At 42.5% G+C, this 19691-nt stretch overlaps 1 protein-coding gene across 7 annotated transcripts in view; it reads right to left on the minus strand.

Moving 5' to 3' along the window:
• Positions 1-19691, minus strand: part of LOC310681011 (uncharacterized protein C1orf141 homolog) — a 53950-nt gene that overhangs the window by 4565 nt on the left and 29694 nt on the right. For 3 of the 7 annotated variants that reach the window (XM_083448304.1, XM_083448307.1, XM_083448305.1), the window contains 6 exons: positions 13284-13401; positions 11002-11171; positions 7047-7150; positions 5610-5719; positions 4268-4367; positions 3509-3614 (listed from right to left, as the gene is read on the minus strand). In XM_083448304.1, coding sequence (XP_083304430.1) covers positions 3509-3614; positions 4268-4367; positions 5610-5719; positions 7047-7150; positions 11002-11171; positions 13284-13364 — 671 coding nt within the window. In that variant the 5' untranslated portion in view covers positions 13365-13401. Of the gene's footprint in view, positions 1-3508; positions 3615-4267; positions 4368-5609; positions 5720-7046; positions 7151-11001; positions 11172-13283; positions 13402-15815; positions 15967-16272; positions 16352-17587; positions 17707-19691 lie in introns of those variants that run through there. The other 4 variants (XM_083448302.1, XM_083448301.1, XM_083448303.1 and 1 more) reach the window with 4 other exon arrangements.

Consider the following 19691-nt stretch of genomic DNA (forward strand, 5'->3'; position numbering starts at 1 on the left):
AATAGTACCGGTTTTCAGAAATACTTTATTGCCGTAATTCCATCTATTCCATCTATTCAAGTGCTCCCGATTTTATAGCTCATTCACACATACTCTGCAGGGATATAGCTGCCAAGGACAGCTGCTCTGTCTAATCAGATGGCCAGTTCAACTTTACTGGGTGAGTCTGGGTTCTAGGATTACTGGAGAAGAAGAAAGCTGCTCCCAACCTACTTGCTATCCACGCTATGAATAATTGTAAAAGTTTTTGTCATGTTCCCAATTTTACTTGCCTTTTTATTTTAGCTACAAAACCCCAAACCTGACCCTGCAGTCCTTCTGTATAGTCCAACAGACATCAAAAGCCACATAAAATAATATAGTAAAGGTACTCTTGATCCTGATGTCAGACAGATCCAAAAAAAATGTGTCCTGTAAGCCTCATAAAAGGGAGGGGCAAGTATATTGGAGTTTCATATGCCCCATGGATTCCACATTCTTGGGCAAACAGGAGCATTTTTCGTACTCAAGCTGTGGCACTTTGATAGGCTTTGAACAATTTCATATATGTTAGTAGGAAATAAAAGTGAGATTGCCAAAGTGCTCTTTTGTAAGTATATCTGTTATATTTTGTCATAAGTTTTATTTATTTTCTGACAGAGTGTTACCGTATTTTTCGCCCTATAGGACGCACCGTCCCATAAGGCGCACCTAGTTTTTTGGGGGGGAAATAAAGGAAAAAAATTATTTCCCCCCCAGGCGCGGGGTTGGGGAAGCCCGAGCTTCCCCCGACCCCAGCCCCCAAACAGGCAGCTCTCTGCAAGCCGTGGGAGCCCAGTGCTGGCTCCCGCTGCTAGCGGAGAGGTCCACGAAGCCTGGACGCGCTGAGCTCAGCGCGCGCAGGCTTCAGCATGCAGGCACCTCTCCGCCAGCAGCGGGAGCGCTCCCGCTGTTGGCGGAGAGGTCCGCGAAGCCTGCATTCGCCCCATAGGACGCACCCAGATTTCCCCTTCATTTTTGGAGGGGAAAAAGTGCGTCCTATAGGGCGAAAAATACGGTATTTTCTTGGAATCAAAAGGGAGGAAAAAGACTTCTTAGCTTAGCTTTCAACATATAATTGAAGGAAATTTATTCTGTAGGGGGACTGAGATTTCCATGGACTGTGGACTATAAAACAAAGACATGTAAAGACTCACAAATATTATTAGAGTCAGAGAAGGCATAAAAAGAACAAAGTATTTATAGAAAAGTGTTCTATATTTGTTACATATTAGAACCGTAAGGTACAGGATAAAATACAATCATATGATGTACAGTGATACCTCGAGTTACATATGCTTCAGGTTACATACGCTTCAGGTTACAGACTCCGCTAACCTAGAAATATTACCTCAGGTTAAGAACTTTGCTTCAGGATGAGAACAGAAATCGCGCAGCGGCAGCGGGAGGCCCCATTAGCTAAAGTGGTGCTTCAGGTTAAGAACAGTTTCAGGTTAAGAACAGACCTCCAGAACGAATTAAGTACTTAACCCGAGGTACCACTGTATTGGTTGTTGTATTAAATGAATAGTTGGGAAATATTATCTAAAAATATTCTGAAATAATGATACTGTATCAAAATAGTATTTACTGATTTTTATTCAATTGTTTTTATGGGAATTTGTTGACTTTGCATTTTATGTGTCCCACTAGTAATAAGCAAAACCACTAGCTCTACACACACACACACACACACACACACACACTTACATATTACTTCTTTCTTATGGCAGGGCATCAGGAGAGGGATAGGGAGAAGAGCAATATAAAACTGCTACAAATGAAGGTCCTCTCCCCACTACTTTATATAACCTTCTATTCTATTTTTGAAATTTTGAGGATAGTGCCCATGCTAATTTTAGCCAAAATTGTACCACCCAAGCACAAAAGTGGGAGGTATGGGCAGAATCTGGAGAATCCCAAGGAAGGCACAAGTAAAAAAAAATATCAGTATCAATAAATCACTGCTCACCCACCCACCTGCACTGGCCTCCTGTCTCCCTGCCTCTGCCTCCCTCCTCTTTGCCTTCCAATGCTGTTGCAATGGTCCAGTGGTCCACAGTGCCATCTGTCTGTGGCCAAGCACACTACAGCAGTATGACACCCTTGCATTTTTATTATATAATAAATTATATGAGCTTTCATTTATAAAAAGTAAGCCTCTAGCCCTACTAGAAAGAACATTATAAAGCAAAATATGCAAGCATCTTTCTAAGCAATTTCTGTGAGCTAGTCTGGTTGCTCCTGCCTTTCAGTGTTTTTAGCCAATGAGTGAAGTCAGAACTATGATTGATAAGAGATATTTGGACGCAAGTCCATAAGAATCCTTGTTTTTTTTCCCCTATTGGGACAGAACACTGGATGTTGGGAGCAGCTTAAATCTTTTACTGGGCAATTATTATTATTATTATTTATTGAATTTATATACCGTCCTGTAGCCGGAGGTCTCAGGGTGGTTCACTGAATAAAATCAAAATATAAAACCCCATAATCAAATCAAAGTAAAAGTAACAAACCATTAACCCCCTCAAAAACGCCCCATTTTAAAAGGGTATAGGAAAATACTGACTCCTTACTGTATTATCTACAAAATGTTTAAAAATAAAGAATAAAGTATGCCACTCTGCATTCCAGTCTCCTCCTCTCCAGTGGCTACAGGCCTAAGACAACTCCTCTTAGGAATCAATCCCCTGTGTAGCTGAGCACAAGTGGGACCTGTGCATTGGTAAAACATGCAGTAGTCAGGCTAGATTAAGATTGGCTGAAGCTTTGAAGCTATACTAATTTGCAGGGGTGGAGCATCCCCCAAAATGGACCTTTATGTATACAGCACTTTGGTTAAAGGAACCAAAATTTGATGCCTGATACAAGCACCACATCCTCCTTTGTAGCCATTTTATGCCTCCTTCTACATCTTCTCAACAGCATGTGAGGGCGGTTAGGTGATTGACCCAAGCAAAAATGAAAAGGGATTGTGAAATATGAAACTGCACCTGCTCAGAGTATGCTCTTTTTACCCAAGTTGTCGAAGTGCTTTTTGATTGTGTTTTGGTGAGAGCTGTGAAACTGCACGTGCTTTTTATTTTGGTAGTCTCTGAAAGCTTACACAGTAGTACATTTGTAACATCGATTAATATTTTCTGGCACCGTATTTCATGCATTCCTTCTTGGGAGAAGGGGGCCGCTATTTGGGGAACCGCACAAGGGCCCCCAGTTTGGTTTTAATTTGGTGTTGCAGCTCATACAATAAAGATGTGACTAAAAATAAAGAAATCAGATCAGGTTATAGCTAACTTGTGGCAGCCCAGATGTCGCTGGGCTCGAACTAGCATTAGCCACAGCCGGCACAGCCAATCGTCAGGCAAGATGGGAGCTGTTGTGCAATAACATCTGTAGAGCCATAGCTTAGCTACCACTGAGTTAAATGCTATGCTAATGCATTATAACAAGAAATCTATGTGCACTATTATTCCTGATTATTAATAGTTACCTTTTGTTCAGGTTATCTTGTAAAGAATGGACATTTGTACAGGATTTGACTTTCCCCTTTCTCTTCAGTTCCTGATCGACTCCATGTTTGGTTTCATCATAAACACCTGAAAAGACAATGACATTTATTTCATCTCACAAATACAATGGCATAGACAAGATAAAAGTGGCTTTTCACAGAGAACACTCATAGTAGCTAATATTAAATAAGAACTTGAAGTTAGATAAAGTCGAGAATATGAGGGTGCAGGGTAGCACCGCTGTGGTTCCATTGTTGGTCTGAGAGCTGATTCAGATACGAAAGCTCAGCATGGAGCTTCTGTCATTTATAAGCTGCTTATAAGCAAGCCACAAAGAGAACCTCCATACCTGCCCTAAACTACAGCTTTTCAATGAAATTATAAGCATCTGGTTTATTTTCATCATAATTACGTATAAATCAAAATATCACTAGGTCAATACATTCTAACAAATATTTTATTTTGTACTCAAAAGGTTAGGAAATTTGTTTTAAGAAGTGCACGAGATGTATCGAATAATATATGCAGAAACAAATCTTTGTCTGCTCTCCCAGTTTAGGCAAATGCTGCTGGTTCAAAAACCATCACTAGTTTTCCCAGCCTTTGGAGGTGAAACTCAACAATTGGACTATGGCTTTTTCAGTGATGGTCTGTTTCTCACTGAGATGGTTCTTCCAAAGTGCTATGTAATGGCTACTATGGTTTTTGTTAGTCATTTTTATTATTTATTTTTCTCCAACCTTTTCCCACAACAGCAGTTGTCCGTCCATCTTCACGACTGGTTCCTGTAAATACACTCCTGTGATAATCATCCATGCCACTCAGAGATTTCCTTTCATCCTGGTTGTTGGGAAACATTTTTTTGTGCATATGTCAAAGCAGTTATACGACTTACAGCAATTATCCTATGCAAGCAATATCACTTTGGGCTACAATTAAATGATACAGAGCCATATGAAAACAACATGTCTTTGATATAATTGACTCAAATTGCAAATGTTCTTTTAATACTTTGAGTTAGGTTTTATCATGTCACATGCAAAATTGTCCCATATCAATTTACACAAGAACTAGTCACATTTCTTCTGTATTCAAAATGCCTCTGTAGTCAACATAAGGCTATATTTGGGGTGGTGTCTCAGGCCTAAGGTGTAGTGGATAGAGTGTTAAACTAGGAATTGGGAGACCAAGATTCGAATTCCTACTCAGCCATGAAGGTCACTTGTGACCTTGGGCCAGTCATTGCCTCTCAGCATAGCTTCCCTCACAGGGATGTTGAGAGGATAAAATGTGAAGGAAGGGAAACCACGTATTGGATGAGAACACATGAACACATTAATATATTTTAAAACATGCAGCTTATTTATTCCTCTTTGGTCCTATAACAGAGGGTCCTATAAACAGGATTGTGTTGCTAAGGATGATTTCATAGGAAAAATAGCGCGTGGCTCTAAATGTAATTTGTAATTACAAAAATTACTACTTATGCAGGTTAAATATTCGTGAAATAAGTATACAAGAAAGCCTTTGCTATTTCTTTCGCTATTCTCATTTCCTCTCTTTATGCCTATTTGTCCCATTTATATAATCTGCCATTCTAAATTGCATCCCACATAAGAGGGACAGAGTTGTTTAGTTTAATTATTTTTATCTAAAATAATCTTTTTTAAAAATAGTTGGGATTAGCAGGCAACCAGAATTATCGACACTATCCTCCCCAAGGAGAACATTCCTTTCTTCTGCAGACTATTATGGGAACATTTGGCAGTAACACAGAACTGGTGTATTACACAACACTGTGCATCATTGTTAAAACAACCCAGGCTGCTTAACACTGTCAAAGCCATGCAAATTTCCTCCATCAGTGGTACAGGGTTGCCATCCAATATAATTGATTTCCTCTTTAATACATCATGTAAACATACGTTTTGACCAAAAATAACAATATCTAACTAACCACCACCACCGATTAAGTTTTCAGCAAATAAGAACCAGTTGACCCATATACCACACAAGTGTGCTAGATCGTTCAATAAATTATTTTATAGAAACAGCAAGAAAACGCTTGGCAGCATGGCTCACCTCTGACATTCTCCCAGGTCTTTTCTGAACTTCTGTGGCGGAATGAGCAGATTTAAGTCTTTGTTTTAGTTTCAGGAGCGTGAAACCTCCATCTAGAGCCTCCATTTTCACTGAAAAAAACATAAAAATGTGAATAAATCGCATTTTTGATGTTGTCACTAATGTTATTGGTCACCCACAGAACTCAAACCCAGCTCTGGCTCTTCTGTCGCTAGACACAGATCTAGATTCTCTACCTTCATAAAAACTCACTGCCATGCTGTTTACTGCTGCCTGTTTAGAGATTGGCTCCCATTTTAAGGACTCCAAAGGACAATTTCTGACAGGATGGCTAGAAAAAGTTTGGGATTTTTGGCTCTTTCTGGGCACCTAATGCAGCACGGAAGGGTTATTAGAGGTCAAACTGGACATGGTCATTTCAATAACGTGTGATCACCATGTAAATAGAAGTGATGTTAATGTAAGACCTCCACTACTCATGCTTCCTTATGGAGAGGTTATGTCACAGATAGTTAAACCCTTGACAATGTGTTCAATGTTTCAGTTATTTTACAGTGTCCCCACTCAACTTTTATTTTTATATGCAGTTGATATAGCGTGTTCTCATTAAAGGAGAGCACGCGTTGCAGATGGGGCCGAGCAAAGCACCCCATGGTTGCCAGGCAGGATAGATTGAAGGGGCTTGGATCCAAACCCCTGGAATCGGGTGCGGGCCGCGTAAGCTCCTGGGAGCATGCGGGGAGAAGCTGAGGGTCTGTGTCGCAGCTCCAGTTATCCCTGTTCCTCCACACTGGCTCTCACTGGAATCCGGGAGTCAGTGTTGTCTCCCAAGGCGGGGGGGACAGCTAGTCATAACCAATGCCTAAGCAACCACTCACAATTTGTATTTTAATAAAGCTGTGGCCATAATTATGCCAAAAACCTTAAACAAAAATTATGTGTGATGTGTGAGTTATTGGGGTAGGGGTGTTTTGGGGACCTCAGCACGCAAATGCATGTAACACTGTACAGGCTTTGTTGGAACTAAGCAAGGCTATTTTACTGCAAATTAAAAAATATATATTCTATTAAAAAATCAAATTGTACACCACTGAAGTCCACTGGGATAGTTCAGAGTTTGTCTTCAATGGGCAGAATTTGATGAAAGCAGTGCAAGCATCAAGTACACATCTCTGCATGCCTTAAAATACATCTGGAATGGTCAGATGGATCATCAGATTTAAGGCAATCCCATATCCTATATTATACTGCATACTAATATTGACCACATTCTCCTAGTGTGGATCCTTCTGGAGTCAAAATGACGCCATCAACACAGAAGAGGAAGGTACCATCAGGCTTGGGGGAACCCTAGTTGCAGAAGTATTTATTAAAATGGGGGGAGGGGTAGAATGTTCCAAACCAATTCCCTGCTTTAAATAAAAACAGCAAACATACCTCTCTGATTAGTTGGTTTATGTTTCAGGTAGCTTGGAGCACTAAATAGCCTCACAACAGGTTTACCAGAGTGATCCTTCCTTTGTGTTGACTGAGATTGGGGCCTAACAGCAATACAATAACAACAGCTGTAAACTACGGGAAACATTATATGGCTGGATACGGTTAAATTGCTTGGGAAAGGCAGCAGAAAAGAATGTCAGCATTTTGTCAACTTTAAAGAGATTGTTTTAATTGACATGTTGGTTTTTACGGGATTACTTTTATTTACACACTAGTTTATTTCTTAAATGTTATAGTCCGTTCTTTCAACATAAAGTTCTTTTTTAAAAAATTAAATTATTTTAAAATAAATTTCAGGACAGATTTCAACAAAATCATAAAGCAGTGAGCAAAACAACCCAGGTGTAACAAAACAGCATTGTGGGTGGGGGCAGCCATGCAATCCTTGAAGCTGGAGACGTGAGGTTGTTGGACAGGGTCACCCTGGGTTCTTATTCACTAAATTTATGCCCCATTCTTTCTCCAACAAACTCAAAGCACCAAACCTGGTACTCCCCCTTTTATTTCCCCCCAACTCCCTGTGAGGTAGCTTAGGCCCAAAGCTTAGGCACACATCTCTTACTTTTGGAATGCATGCAAGCATGCATATCACATACATACACAATGAATATGTTCCTGCAAGATAAGGGTTAGTGTAACCCTCAGCAGAAAGGTGGAAGGCATTTGATCCACAGAAATGTTTGTTTGTTCTGTACAAACTCAACAGACCTGCCACGCTAGTAAGCTTTCATTGTGCTTGCAACACATGGGGGACATAGCTGTCAACCTTCCCTTTTTTTGCAGGAAATTCCCTTATTCCAGCTCCGTTTCCCGCTGCTTCCCGCTGCTATCCTGGATTGTTAGATATCCTGTAGACTGTCCCCGGAACAGGTGAGGCTGCTGATCCCTTATTTTCAAATCTGAAAGTTGACAGCTATGATGGGGGAGCTGGGCTGAATCCTCCACTTGTTAGCTAGTTTATTGTTGTTGACCAAGGTCCTTGCATTGGAAGACAAGTGAAGGATTGGACACAACATGACAAGTCTCCCTCTGCACCAAAACACTGATAAATAAATTCACCCTATTCATTGTAAAGAAACAACAACCAAACCCTCCGAACGGTTATAAAAAGATTGAAGCAATAAAATTATTAGTAAAAACAGCAATTTAAAGCATTCAAATAATAATTAAAATAAGCGATAAGCTAAACAAATAATTAAAACACATGTAAAATATTCTACATATCTGAGTAGGCTTGTCTATACAAAAATGTTTTTAAAAGGCACCGAAAAGAGTACAGTGAAGGAATCTGCCTGATGTTAATAGGCAGGGAATTCTAAAGTGTAGATGCTACCACACAAAATGATTGGTTTCTTATAAATGCAGAGCAAGTATTACCGTATTTTTCGCCCTATAAGACGCACTTTTCCCCCTCCAAAAATGAAGCGGAAATCTGGGTGCGTCCTATGGGGCGAATGCAGGCTTTCGCTGAAGCGTGGAGAGCGAGAGCGGTCGGTGCGCACCAACCCCTCTCGCTCTCCAGGCTTCAGGAAGACATCCGCAGCCTAGGCAGCCCTGCGGGAGGTCCCGCAGGGATGTCTAGGCTGCGGATAGCAGCCTGCTTCCCGGAGCGTCGGGCGCCCTGAAAGCAGAGCGCCCGGCGCTTCGGGAACACATCCGCACCCTAGGCAGCCCTGCAGGAGGTCCCGCAGGGATGTCTAGGCTGCGGATAGCAGCCTGCCGCCCGGCGGGTGGGGCGCCCTGAAGCAGAGCGCCCCTCGCGCCGGGCAGACACCCGCAGCGTGGGGAGCCTTCCAGGAGTTCCCTGCAGCGCTCCCCACGCTGCGGATAGCAGCCTGCTGCCTGGTGCCAGGGGCGCTCTGCTTCAGGGCGCCCCTCACGCCAGGCAGACACCCGCAGTGTGGGGAGCCTTCCAGGAGCTCCCAGCAGCGCTCCCCACGCTGCAGATAGCAGCCTGCTGCCTGGCGCGAGGGGTGCCCTGAAGCAGAGCGCCCCTCGCGCCAGGCAGACATCCGCAGCGTCGGGAGCCTTCCAGGAGCTCCCAGCAGCGCTCCCCACGCTGCGGATAGCAGCCTGCCGCCCGGCGGGCGGGGCACCCTGAAGCAGAGCGGCCCTCGCGCCGGGCATACATCTGCAGCATGGGGAACGCTGCAGGAGGTCCCAGCAGCGCTCCCCACGCTGCGGATAGCAGCCTGCTGCCTGGCGCTAGGGGCGCTCTGCTTCAGGGCGCCCCTCACGCCAGGCAGACACCCGCAGCGTGGGGAGCCCTCCAGGAGTTCCCTGCAGCGCTCCCCACGCTGCGGATAGCAGCCTGCTGCCTGGCGCGAGGGGCGCTCTGCTTCAGGGCGCCCCTCACGCCAGGCAGACACCCGCAGCATGGGGAGCCCTCCAGGAGTTCCCCGCAGCGCTCCCCACGCTGCGGATAGCAGCCTGCTGCCTGGCGCGAGGGGCGCTCTGCTTCAGGGCGCCCCTCATGCCAGGCAGACACCCGCAGCGTGGGGAGCCCTCCAGGAGTTCCCCGCAGCGCTCCCCACGCTGCAGATAGCAGCCTGCTGCCTGGCGCGAGGGGCGCTCTGCTTCAGGGCGCCCCTCACGCCAGGCAGACACCCGCAGCGTGGGGAGCCCTCCAGGAGTTCCCCGCAGCGCTCCCCACGCTGCGGATAGCAGCCTGCTGCCTGGCGCGAGGGGCGCTCTGCTTCAGGGCGCCCCTCACGCCGGGCAGACATTGGCCAGCCCCACAAGCTCGGGGGACAGCAGGGAGGCGCAGCGCCGCCACCCCGCTGTTCCTCGACCTGGTTGGGTTTCCCGGACCTGCTTTTGGGGGGAAAATAAAGGAAAAATTTTTTTCCTTTATTTCCCCCCCCAAAAACTAGGTGCGTCCTATGGGACGGAGCGTCCTATGGGACGAAAAATACGGTATGTAGCACCTGTAACAGTCCCAGTTCCACAGACTGAAGCGGTCCAGTGTAAATATATGGGATAAGGTGAAACCACTGGTAAACTGGTCCCAAGTTGTTAAGGGGTTTATATACTAATTGTATTGTCTTGAACTTGATCTGGTATCAGATTGGTAACTAGTGCAGGTCTCTGAGCACAGGCGTCACATGCTGACAGCGTCTTACTCCCGTAAGTAATCATCACTCAAATCAATCATTTTATTTTTATGCCTCCTTTCCGAACTTATAACCATGCTCAAGGTGCCTTACAACATTGTACAAATTAAAGAACTACAAACGTAACAAAAGTAGTCATAAAGAAAACATCAAAAAGTACACAACCAAATGTGGAACCAATTCCACATATAAAAATGTGATACAAAATAAAGGTGCGAATAATTAACAGCAACAACTCCCACCCCCAACAAACAATACCCCAGCCCAAGATTCTGTTCAGCAACCTCAGCTTGTGTAGCTGGAGTCAGTCAGTGTCCTGCCCTCCTCCCAGGCCAGGTGGGGAAAGGCCTGCAAGGCAGGGAGCAGCTCTTCCAAGACTCACATCCAAATAGATTTGATTTTTATCCCTTCTTTTATTAGACACAAATTTAAACATAAAACCTATCCTGTACTTGCTGCAAATTGTATACATACATTTATTCATAATGATTATGTCCACAAAATATTCTAAATTGAGCAAGGAATATGAATACATACCTCTTTCTAAATAAGGACCATTTTCTTAAATGATGAGAAACTACGCTAAATCATAAAGAACCACCTTATTTGTTCACCTTACTTACTAGTGTATCAGACCAGTCCTCAGGGTTCAGGGAGCAATACAAAGCTTTCTGTGGAGTCAAGTGGGGAAACTATAGTATGAAGATAGTTCAAGAAAATGGACTTAACTACCAAAAATAAACACCGGTTTGAACTTAAGGGGTGGGTGGGTGCCTCACCTTTGTGACTGCTGAACTGCGCTCTGATCATCTTGAATAACATGCTGAGTGGATGGAGTTACAGAAATGCTTGATTTTACAGCTCGGGACAATTCATAATTCAGATTCAAGTCAAATGTCAGGGGAGTTCTCACACACGGGTTTACCTGTACTCTCCCTAGCTTTCGGCACTGTTAATAAAAAAGATACAGCATTCACTGGTATAGTGTTTCATGCTTTTCACTAAGGGCAGAAAGTTCCAGGGCAGCTTTATGGAGTGGTTTGTTTGAGAGCAATGGCATTTTAAGATCTGTTTGTTTACTTTTATACACGGTGAGCGGGTAGTTAGGAGGTAGGCCCTTCTTCAAGGACTCCCACCAAATGAGGTTTGTGTGTGGGGCGGGTTATAAGTGAAATTTGAAACCCTGGTTGTGGAATGTACGGCCAGATTGGTTTGCCTGGGCCTTAATGTCCCATTGCCACGATTTTATTATTTTCCCATAGCGCTTAAATGTTATTCTTTGCTCTTTGTATTTTATCTGAATTTGGAGTTTGTTTGAATGCTTCAAATTTTATTACTTTATATTAATGTTATTTTTAACCTGTTTGTTTTTTATCATGTAAACTTGGGCACAACTCCTACTGCAGAAGAATACAGATATGTACAAGTGTAAGCCCTCCTTGCATGATGTTCCGATGTGGGTCTTCTGGAAAATGTTGAATTGGAAAACCAGGGGAATTTGCCTTGGAAAATTTTCAGTCTGCACTGGAAATTTTTCTGATGCCCTAGAGAGTGGCTTAATTTAGGTTGTTTACTTTACTTGTATGTAGCAAACAAAGCTAAAAACTTTTTGGAGGGGCAAAGGTTGCCTAATATTTTATTTGCAATTGTCATCCATCTGTTGTTTCCAGTAAACCTAGGAACCAGATTTTTTTCAATGGAAAAAGAAAGCGCTGGGAAATATTCTGCTCCACATCACTATACTCCATACCTTCTTTTTGTGACAGGAACACTGTATGTGCATAAAGGCATACAGATGTACAAATATACATGGAGTTCTAAGGGACCACATACAAGAGTTGCTCTTACGACTTTCCCCATGTAGAACCTGCATACTAAGGATTTAGTCTTGGAAACCTAATGAATAATCCATTCACTAGGGTATCTCTATCAATCAAAATGGAAAACTACATTATATGAAAAGCTAAAAGACTTGGGGTTTTTGGCACAAGCACTGATAGCCACAGGTTACAAGAAAGTGCAACATTTCGCCAACGAGTCTGGGAGGTAGAATTTCAGTGTCATGTGAGTGAGATGAATAAACACCCAGAAATCAAAGACAATGGGAGAGGTTTTACCCCAGCAATATATCTGTCAAAATTACAAATATCTAAATATAGATGTTCGTTTACCCTTTCTAGATTCAATGTGCTGCCATCTGCCTTATTGTAGGGCAGATATGTGGGTAAACTGTTTGCAGAATGAGTCTGTCCCTGTGGCCTGATAGAGGTAGAAGCCATCTCTCATGTCTTGCTATGATGTCGTTTTTATGAGGATATACGCTCGGTCTTTATCATCCCTGTTATACAGAAAATTCCAAGTGGGTCTGAATCTCAATGCTTAAAATCCCTGATAGAGGATAAAACCCTACTGGATCCCTGGATTCACTAGGGTTTGGTTGCAACTGACAGTTATACCACAAGAAACATATTTCAAATATACACTTTTTGAAGATTACATGTCTTCCAACCACTAGGTAATCCTAACAAATTTGGCTTCAGTTTACTTATTTTTAATCTACAACACCATCTAAAATTAATATCCAGCTTTGCTAATATAAATACTGTCATGTTTTTCATTGCTTCTGCTCTTTGCCTAACAAAGGCACTGTGTTTTGCTTAAGGTTAGAGGCAGGTCTGCATAATTGCTAGCTTTGGTGTTTCCAAAAGTAGGGGTCAAACATTTGCCAAAGAATCTTGCATGTAGCCTGTGACCTGCCATATCTAGCTGAGAGTTATTTAGTCAAGTTTGCAATATCCATTTTGGGACTTTGTCTAAATGCATACTGACATGAAGCCATTTTTGTTGTTGTTGTTCTATTTGTTTTGTTTTCGTTTTAATTCTCTCTGCCTGTTCCCTACTACAGTACATAACATCTAGCCTGGAGTTCAAGAGAACTTGAAAGCTTGTTTCCTATTCTACAACGGTTTGGTTGACCCTAATAAAGATATTGCCCAACTGTAGATTTTGATATATTTCAAAACAAAGTCATAACTGTTCCCATGGCTTATATTATACGTACCTCAATTAGCTCATATTTGCTAAGTCTTCTCTTCTCATATTGCTTCATAACATCGAGTTTTACCAGTACTCTCTGGACCATGTTTATTCTTCATCCCCTAGGGCAAAGTTCTTTTTTTCTGAAGAAAGAAAGAAAGAAAGAAAGAAAGAAAGAAAGGGAAAGTAGCGAGAATGAATCTGCTGCTATTGCTTGGCAGAGATTGGGAGTGGTGCACAACCTTTGTAACAACGTAAAAATGTCATTCAGAGATGGGGAAAATAGGGACCAGAACAGGAAGTGTTTAAGCTTTTAAATAAATAAATATCTGCTTATGTTACATGTTTTCCTTTTTGCTCACAGTTGCATAGAAACTGTTTGATCTGCAGGATTGCTCTGAAAGTTTTTCCTTGTTCTATTCATGAATGGTTTGCTTAGAGTAAGTCTGTGTTCACCGGGGGAATTACTCCTAAACTCTCATAAGACTTCAGCCTTAAAACTGCTATTGCAGCCCTGCCCTGACTGGTCAAAGGAGCAGCAACACAACAAGAAGTGTGAAACAGCCAGATTGACCAATGTTTTGGCTTTTAAAAAATCTACACACTGTCTGCTATGAAAGTCACAGAGAAAATGGTGGCCTTTGTTATGCAGAATACCAGAAATTTAATCTGCTTTTCCCCAGTTTTACTGAAAGCTTCTCTTACAGAATAACAGAAAGCTTCTATTTTTTATTCATATTCCTCTCGGAGTTCAGGATTTCATTGTATTTAGCAAAAAGAAAAGAAAAGCTGAATCAGTATGTTTTACACATATTTCAATTAAAGTACAGTGGTACCTTGGGTTACAGATGCTTCACAGGTTGCAGACTCCAATAACCCAGAAATAGTACCTCGGGTTAAGAACTTTGCTTCAGGATGAGAACAGAAATTGCACGGCAGTGGGAGGCCCCATTAGCTAAAGTGGTACCTCAGGCTATGAACAGTTTCAGGTTAAGAACGGACCTCCAGAATGAAGTTCTTAACTCAGGGTACCGCTGTAACCTATTTTGAAATAACACACAATTTTTTCCTGATAAGAGCAAAATGTTTTCAACTGATATTACTAAATAAAATGCTTAGATTTACAGTGGTACAGACTGAGAGATGAGTTTGAAACATCACTCAACGATCCCATAAACTCAGTGACTCTTGACTGTAAAAGAGCAATGATTAGCAGGAGTATAGAAACCAATCTGATAAGATCTTCCCCCAATCCTATACTAACTGCCTGCATATACTGTAACTAAAAAAGGTGAAGAAAGGTAAAGGTACCCCTGCCCGTACGGGCCAGTCGTGTCCGACTCACTTAAGAGCCCATCTCACTTAAGAGGCCGGGGGCCAGCGCTGTCCGGAGACACTTCCGGGTCACGTGGCCAGCGTTACGTAGCTGCAACTGGCGAGCCAGCACCAGCGCAGCACACGGAAACGCCATTTACCTTCCCGCTATAAAGCGGTACCTATTTATCTACTTGCACTTAAGGGTGCTTTCGAACTGCTAGGTGGGCAGGGGCTGGGACCGAACGATGGGAGCTCACCCTGCCGCGGGGATTCGAACCGCCGACCATGTGATCGGCAAGCCCTAGGCGTTGAGGTTTTACCCACAGCGCCACCCGCGTCCCTGTAACTAAAGAGATTGCCAAATACAGGTGAAGAAACTAAATTATCTGGATATCCTTCTGGAAAATATGTGTTTCTTTTTGTTTCCCCTCTTTTCAGCTGCAGGTAATGTCACTGTGTGTGTGTCTCTGTGTGAAAGAGAACAAAAGACTTGGGCCGTCTTGAAACTGGACATGAAAAAGGTAGAGACTTGGCTTGCCATCTACTGTGAATCAAGTCATGCAGCATTTGGGAGACCCCTAGAAATCTAATGGGGGAAGCAAGATATATTGGAATATATTGTTGTGAGACTTCCTTCTCAGCCTAGATGTGTACTGTAAGGTAAAGGTAAAGGGACCCCTGACCATTAGGTCCAGTTGTGACCGACTCTGCGGTTGCGGTGCTCATCTCACTTTCTTGACCGAGGGAGCTGGTGTACAGCTTCCAGGTCATGTGGCCAGCATGACTAAGCCACTTCTGGCGAACCAGAGCAGCGCACGGAAACGCCGTTTACCTTCTTGCTGGAGCTGTACCTATTTATCTGCTTGCACTTTGACATGCTTTCAAACTGCTAGGTTGGCAGGAAGATGTATACTGTACATATCAGTAAATAAAACTTACATCACAGAACCTTTACCACTCTACAATGGCCTTCAGTCCAAGGCCACCAAACTCAAGGCTCATGTTCAGAGGATGCCTGAAACCTCTCACTGCTTAATAATTGGGACACATGTAATAAAATGTTTAAACAGACTAAAGCTGCTTCCTAATGCTTATTCTTGCTGCTAAGCCTGTTGTTTCCCGTGATATAATACAAGTCGTTGTCCACTTGTCCATTGAATCTTTCAAGAAAAAAGCACATTGGCAAGGCCCGAGGTTCAAACCTAAAAGGACTCTGAAATTGGTTCTATTTAATACCTACATCATTAAGAAACAGAAAGGCTGCAAACAATCTCTGCTTTCTCAAGGTGATCTTCATTCCAGAGGCTCATAGGATTTGCGGACCAGATAACATGTTAGCCTCTTGGGCATCTATTCCAGTTCCCCAGCGTGAGAAATTCCAGTAGTAGAGACTGGTGAAAAACAAGAACCAAAAAAAGAAAAGAAAAAGAAAGTACCACACCAAGTATGTGAATGGAGTGAGATGCAAGGAGCCTAAGGCACTGAATTCTTCCTTGACTTTTAAGGACAGTCATTCATATGCAGAGTCAAGAAAGATTCCTTGAAGCTCAAATTCCTTTGATCCTCAGTGCCTTGAGGCCAGGCCAAGATCAAAGGCCATGTTGGCCTTGCAAGTTAGGAGAACATTCTCAGAAGAAAGGAAATGCCCCAGGAATCTATGGAGCAAGGTGCAACAGAATCAAGAGGGGATTCTTTACCTGCTGTGCCTCCATATAGGCCTTCTGTGACAAACCCCCAAGTGTTCTCTGAAGGTTATATTCTAATAGAACCTCTCTACATCCATTATGTCATCATCATTTGTGACTAGTCCAGCTTCAGAAGAAGCACGCTTCCATTCTAACAAATGTCACTTGACTAGAAATGAATAGGTTTGAAACTTTTTAACTTCCAGAGTTAATGCTGAATACATTACTTCCAGCAAATGAGCCACCATAGCTGCGAGAGGGCTGTGAAAATTTGTGTCCCAAGCTTTTTAGACCCACCTACCCATGTACTATACGAAACCCAAGTGCTGCATTGGTTGCCAGATGTGAAATATATTGGCATTATTTTCAGCTCTTCTACCCCATTACAAAGCAGAAGTGATTACCATATTTTTCTGTGTATAACACGCCCCTGTGTATAAGACGCCCCCTATTTTTGGGGACTCAAAATTAAAAAAATGCACTATGCACTATCCGTGTATAAGATGACCCCTTATTTTAAACTTCAAAAATTTAGGAAAAACATAGTCTTAAAAATATGGTATGCTTAGCAAGTTTTTTTTTTTTTACAAAGCTGATCTACAGCCTTTTCCATTGAGATAAATAGGGTGTTAATGCATGCAGCTTGCCAGTAAATAATGTCTATAATAACACAGGACTAAACACATTCAGATACTTCACACACACACACACACGTCTTTTTGTGAACAAAAACCCATGTACACTGTTAGGTTTAAAAATCACATTTGTTTATATTTTGCAGCTATTTACATATGCTTGAAAAGCATTCCAAGTTGCAGTTTCCAACATTAAAATCCCATTGCACCCTTCTGCCTTTCTGGTCACCATTTTAGAAACATGTTAAATCCTTCCCCTGACCCCAGTATGCCCCAACATTCTTTCTAACCTACTAAAGGTATTTATCTTGTTAATGGAAGTAAGCAACAATAAAAACTTTACTATTCAGGTGAATTGTTTTTCTCTGTCCACAACCACTACTGTGGGTAGAACATAGTAGAACACACACACACGCAATACCCTTCTTGTTAATCTGGTTTTGGAAATACATTCAAGTGGGTTAAATTTAGCCATCAGAAAAGGCAGTAGACTCATGATTGCAAGTGAAAGGAATTAAAATGTTGATTGATACACTTGTCTGTCTGTCTGTCTGTCTGTCTCTCTCTCTCTCTCTCTCTCTGTGTGTGTGTGTGTGTGTAAACATCTGCAACAAATGTGGTGAGGTTGCTATGCAACTGCTTGCCAAGGCCATAAGGGATGAGGGTAGTGGGAGGCCAATATAGCTCCTTACCAAGGGCAGAAGGGAGCCTAGGTACCACCTCTGCTTCCATGAGCAGAAGCAGCCCTTCCACTCACAGAAAGGCCTGGACCCAATTCAGCATTATAAGCAGCTACCAAAGCGCAGACCTGTCATAAAAAGGAAGAAGAAAGGAGGGGGGTGTATAAGTGGAAGAAGTGACCTGTACTCTTTCATTCTGTATGTTTTATATTGATCAGAGGTGAGACCAGATTCTTTTGTGTTGTCTAGAGCTGGGCACAAAGGGATGAGAACCTTTGCACTCCCCAGTTTACCCAAATTTTATCAGGGGAAAATGTCACCAGTATCTTAGAATGTTGTCAAGTTGTCTGATAGCTACATTCCATTTCAGCTTTGTCTTAGAAACTGATGTCATTGCCACCTGTCTTGCTATGGCTTCCTCATCTGCTGTGCTGCTGTTTGATGTCCTTCGTAAGTTCTCATCCAATAAGATTGGATTTCATATCCAGGTTATTTTCTGATGACACTTCTCTCATCCTCAGACCAGCTATTGATGTCCTCTTCACACAGCAAAAATCACACTGAATCAAAAAGTCAGTTTCTCCATTTCCTCAAAGGTTGCACAGAGCTGGACTTTTCCATTTTGGGTTGTCATGGCATCAGCTATATCCGGTGGTTCTTTGAGTGTTTGCAGAGACAGATTAATATCTAGTAGTATGGAACACCAGTTGCAGGTATCCTCGTGGAAGAGAAGAACAATGATTGGTTTGAATAAAGAGTTGACTATCTAGAAACACCCTCGCAGAACCAAGGCTGGACAATTTTGATATGAATACTGCTGAAAACTTGCGCTGGTACAGATAATTAGAGAAAGTTGCCCTGACAAAATGCTTATCTTTTAATTCACTGTTTACTCTGCTTTCATTACTTTTGGAAGACAATCTCTAGAGATGTACTGGCATAATATTTCGTTTATTTACAAATGCACAGGTAAATGCTGCAGCCCTGGAACTCTTACTGCCTGGAGATCTGCAGCGAGCACAATATTGCATTTATAGCATGCCCTAAGCCAGGGGTCAGCAAACTTTTTCAGCAGGCAGCCGGTCCCTCAGGCCTTGGGGGGGGGGGGGCTGGAATGTATAAAAAAATGAACAAATTCCTTTGCTCCACAAATAACCCAGAGATGCATTTTAAATAGAAGCACACATTCTACTCAAATAAAAACACGCTGATTCCCGGACCGTCCGCAGGCCAGATTTAGAAGGCGATTGGGCCGGATCTGGCCCCCGGGTCTTAGTTTGCCTAGCCATACCCTAAGCTGTCTAGGTTTCTAATCTTTTAGGGTTTGAAAACAGTGAATTAAAAGTTTTCCTACACTGGGCTCTGGAAGGCAATCTCTAGAGATGTACTGGCATAATATTTCGTTTATTTACAAATACACAGGTTGAGCATAGATGGAAAAATAGCTCAAACACTCAACAGACAACCAGAGCCCACCATATCAAATCTAGGATTCATACAGAACCCCAACTCATCTTATTTCCTCTTACTTAAACTGCAGTCTATTTTTTTGTTCTCTTTCAGACAGAGATAAGCTGCCCCCATCCCTAGCTTGCCTTCTTAGTTCCCATTGAGACAGGTTGGTAGGATATCAATGCTATCAACATCCTTTTGATAAACTTAAGGCCAGGTGTTACCCCAGAAAGGAACTCACACTTCACAGAAATCAGATAGGAAACAAGTAACTTAAAATTACCTTAGAACCAGGCTTCAAGGAGGTGGGAGGGGTTAGGAGAAAGGAGGCAGATTTTTTTTTTTAAAGAGCTGTGGGTTTTCCTACACTGACTCATACAGAGTAGAAGTTTCTTAAACTAGAAACAATATGCTGTTCTCAAATTATTGGTAATGTAGGTCACCAACTGCTTCTCTTCCCCCCTCTCAGTTGATTCATGCAGCAGTGAATTCTGAATAAGATACATTAGGGAAGAAGGAAAGTTTTATTCTGCAGCTATTAGTAATGAAATCAAGTTAAGCGTGGAACTGGGGCACATGGCCTGATGGAGAATAAGGTAAATCTATCAATATCTTCAAGACAGTTGATAAGCCTGAACTATGTGGGGTTGTTTTCCAAATCTTT

This window comes from Podarcis tiliguerta (assembly GCF_965153285.1).
Source record: "Podarcis tiliguerta genome assembly, chromosome: 6".
In the NCBI taxonomy this organism is placed as follows: domain Eukaryota; kingdom Metazoa; phylum Chordata; class Lepidosauria; order Squamata; family Lacertidae; genus Podarcis; species Podarcis tiliguerta.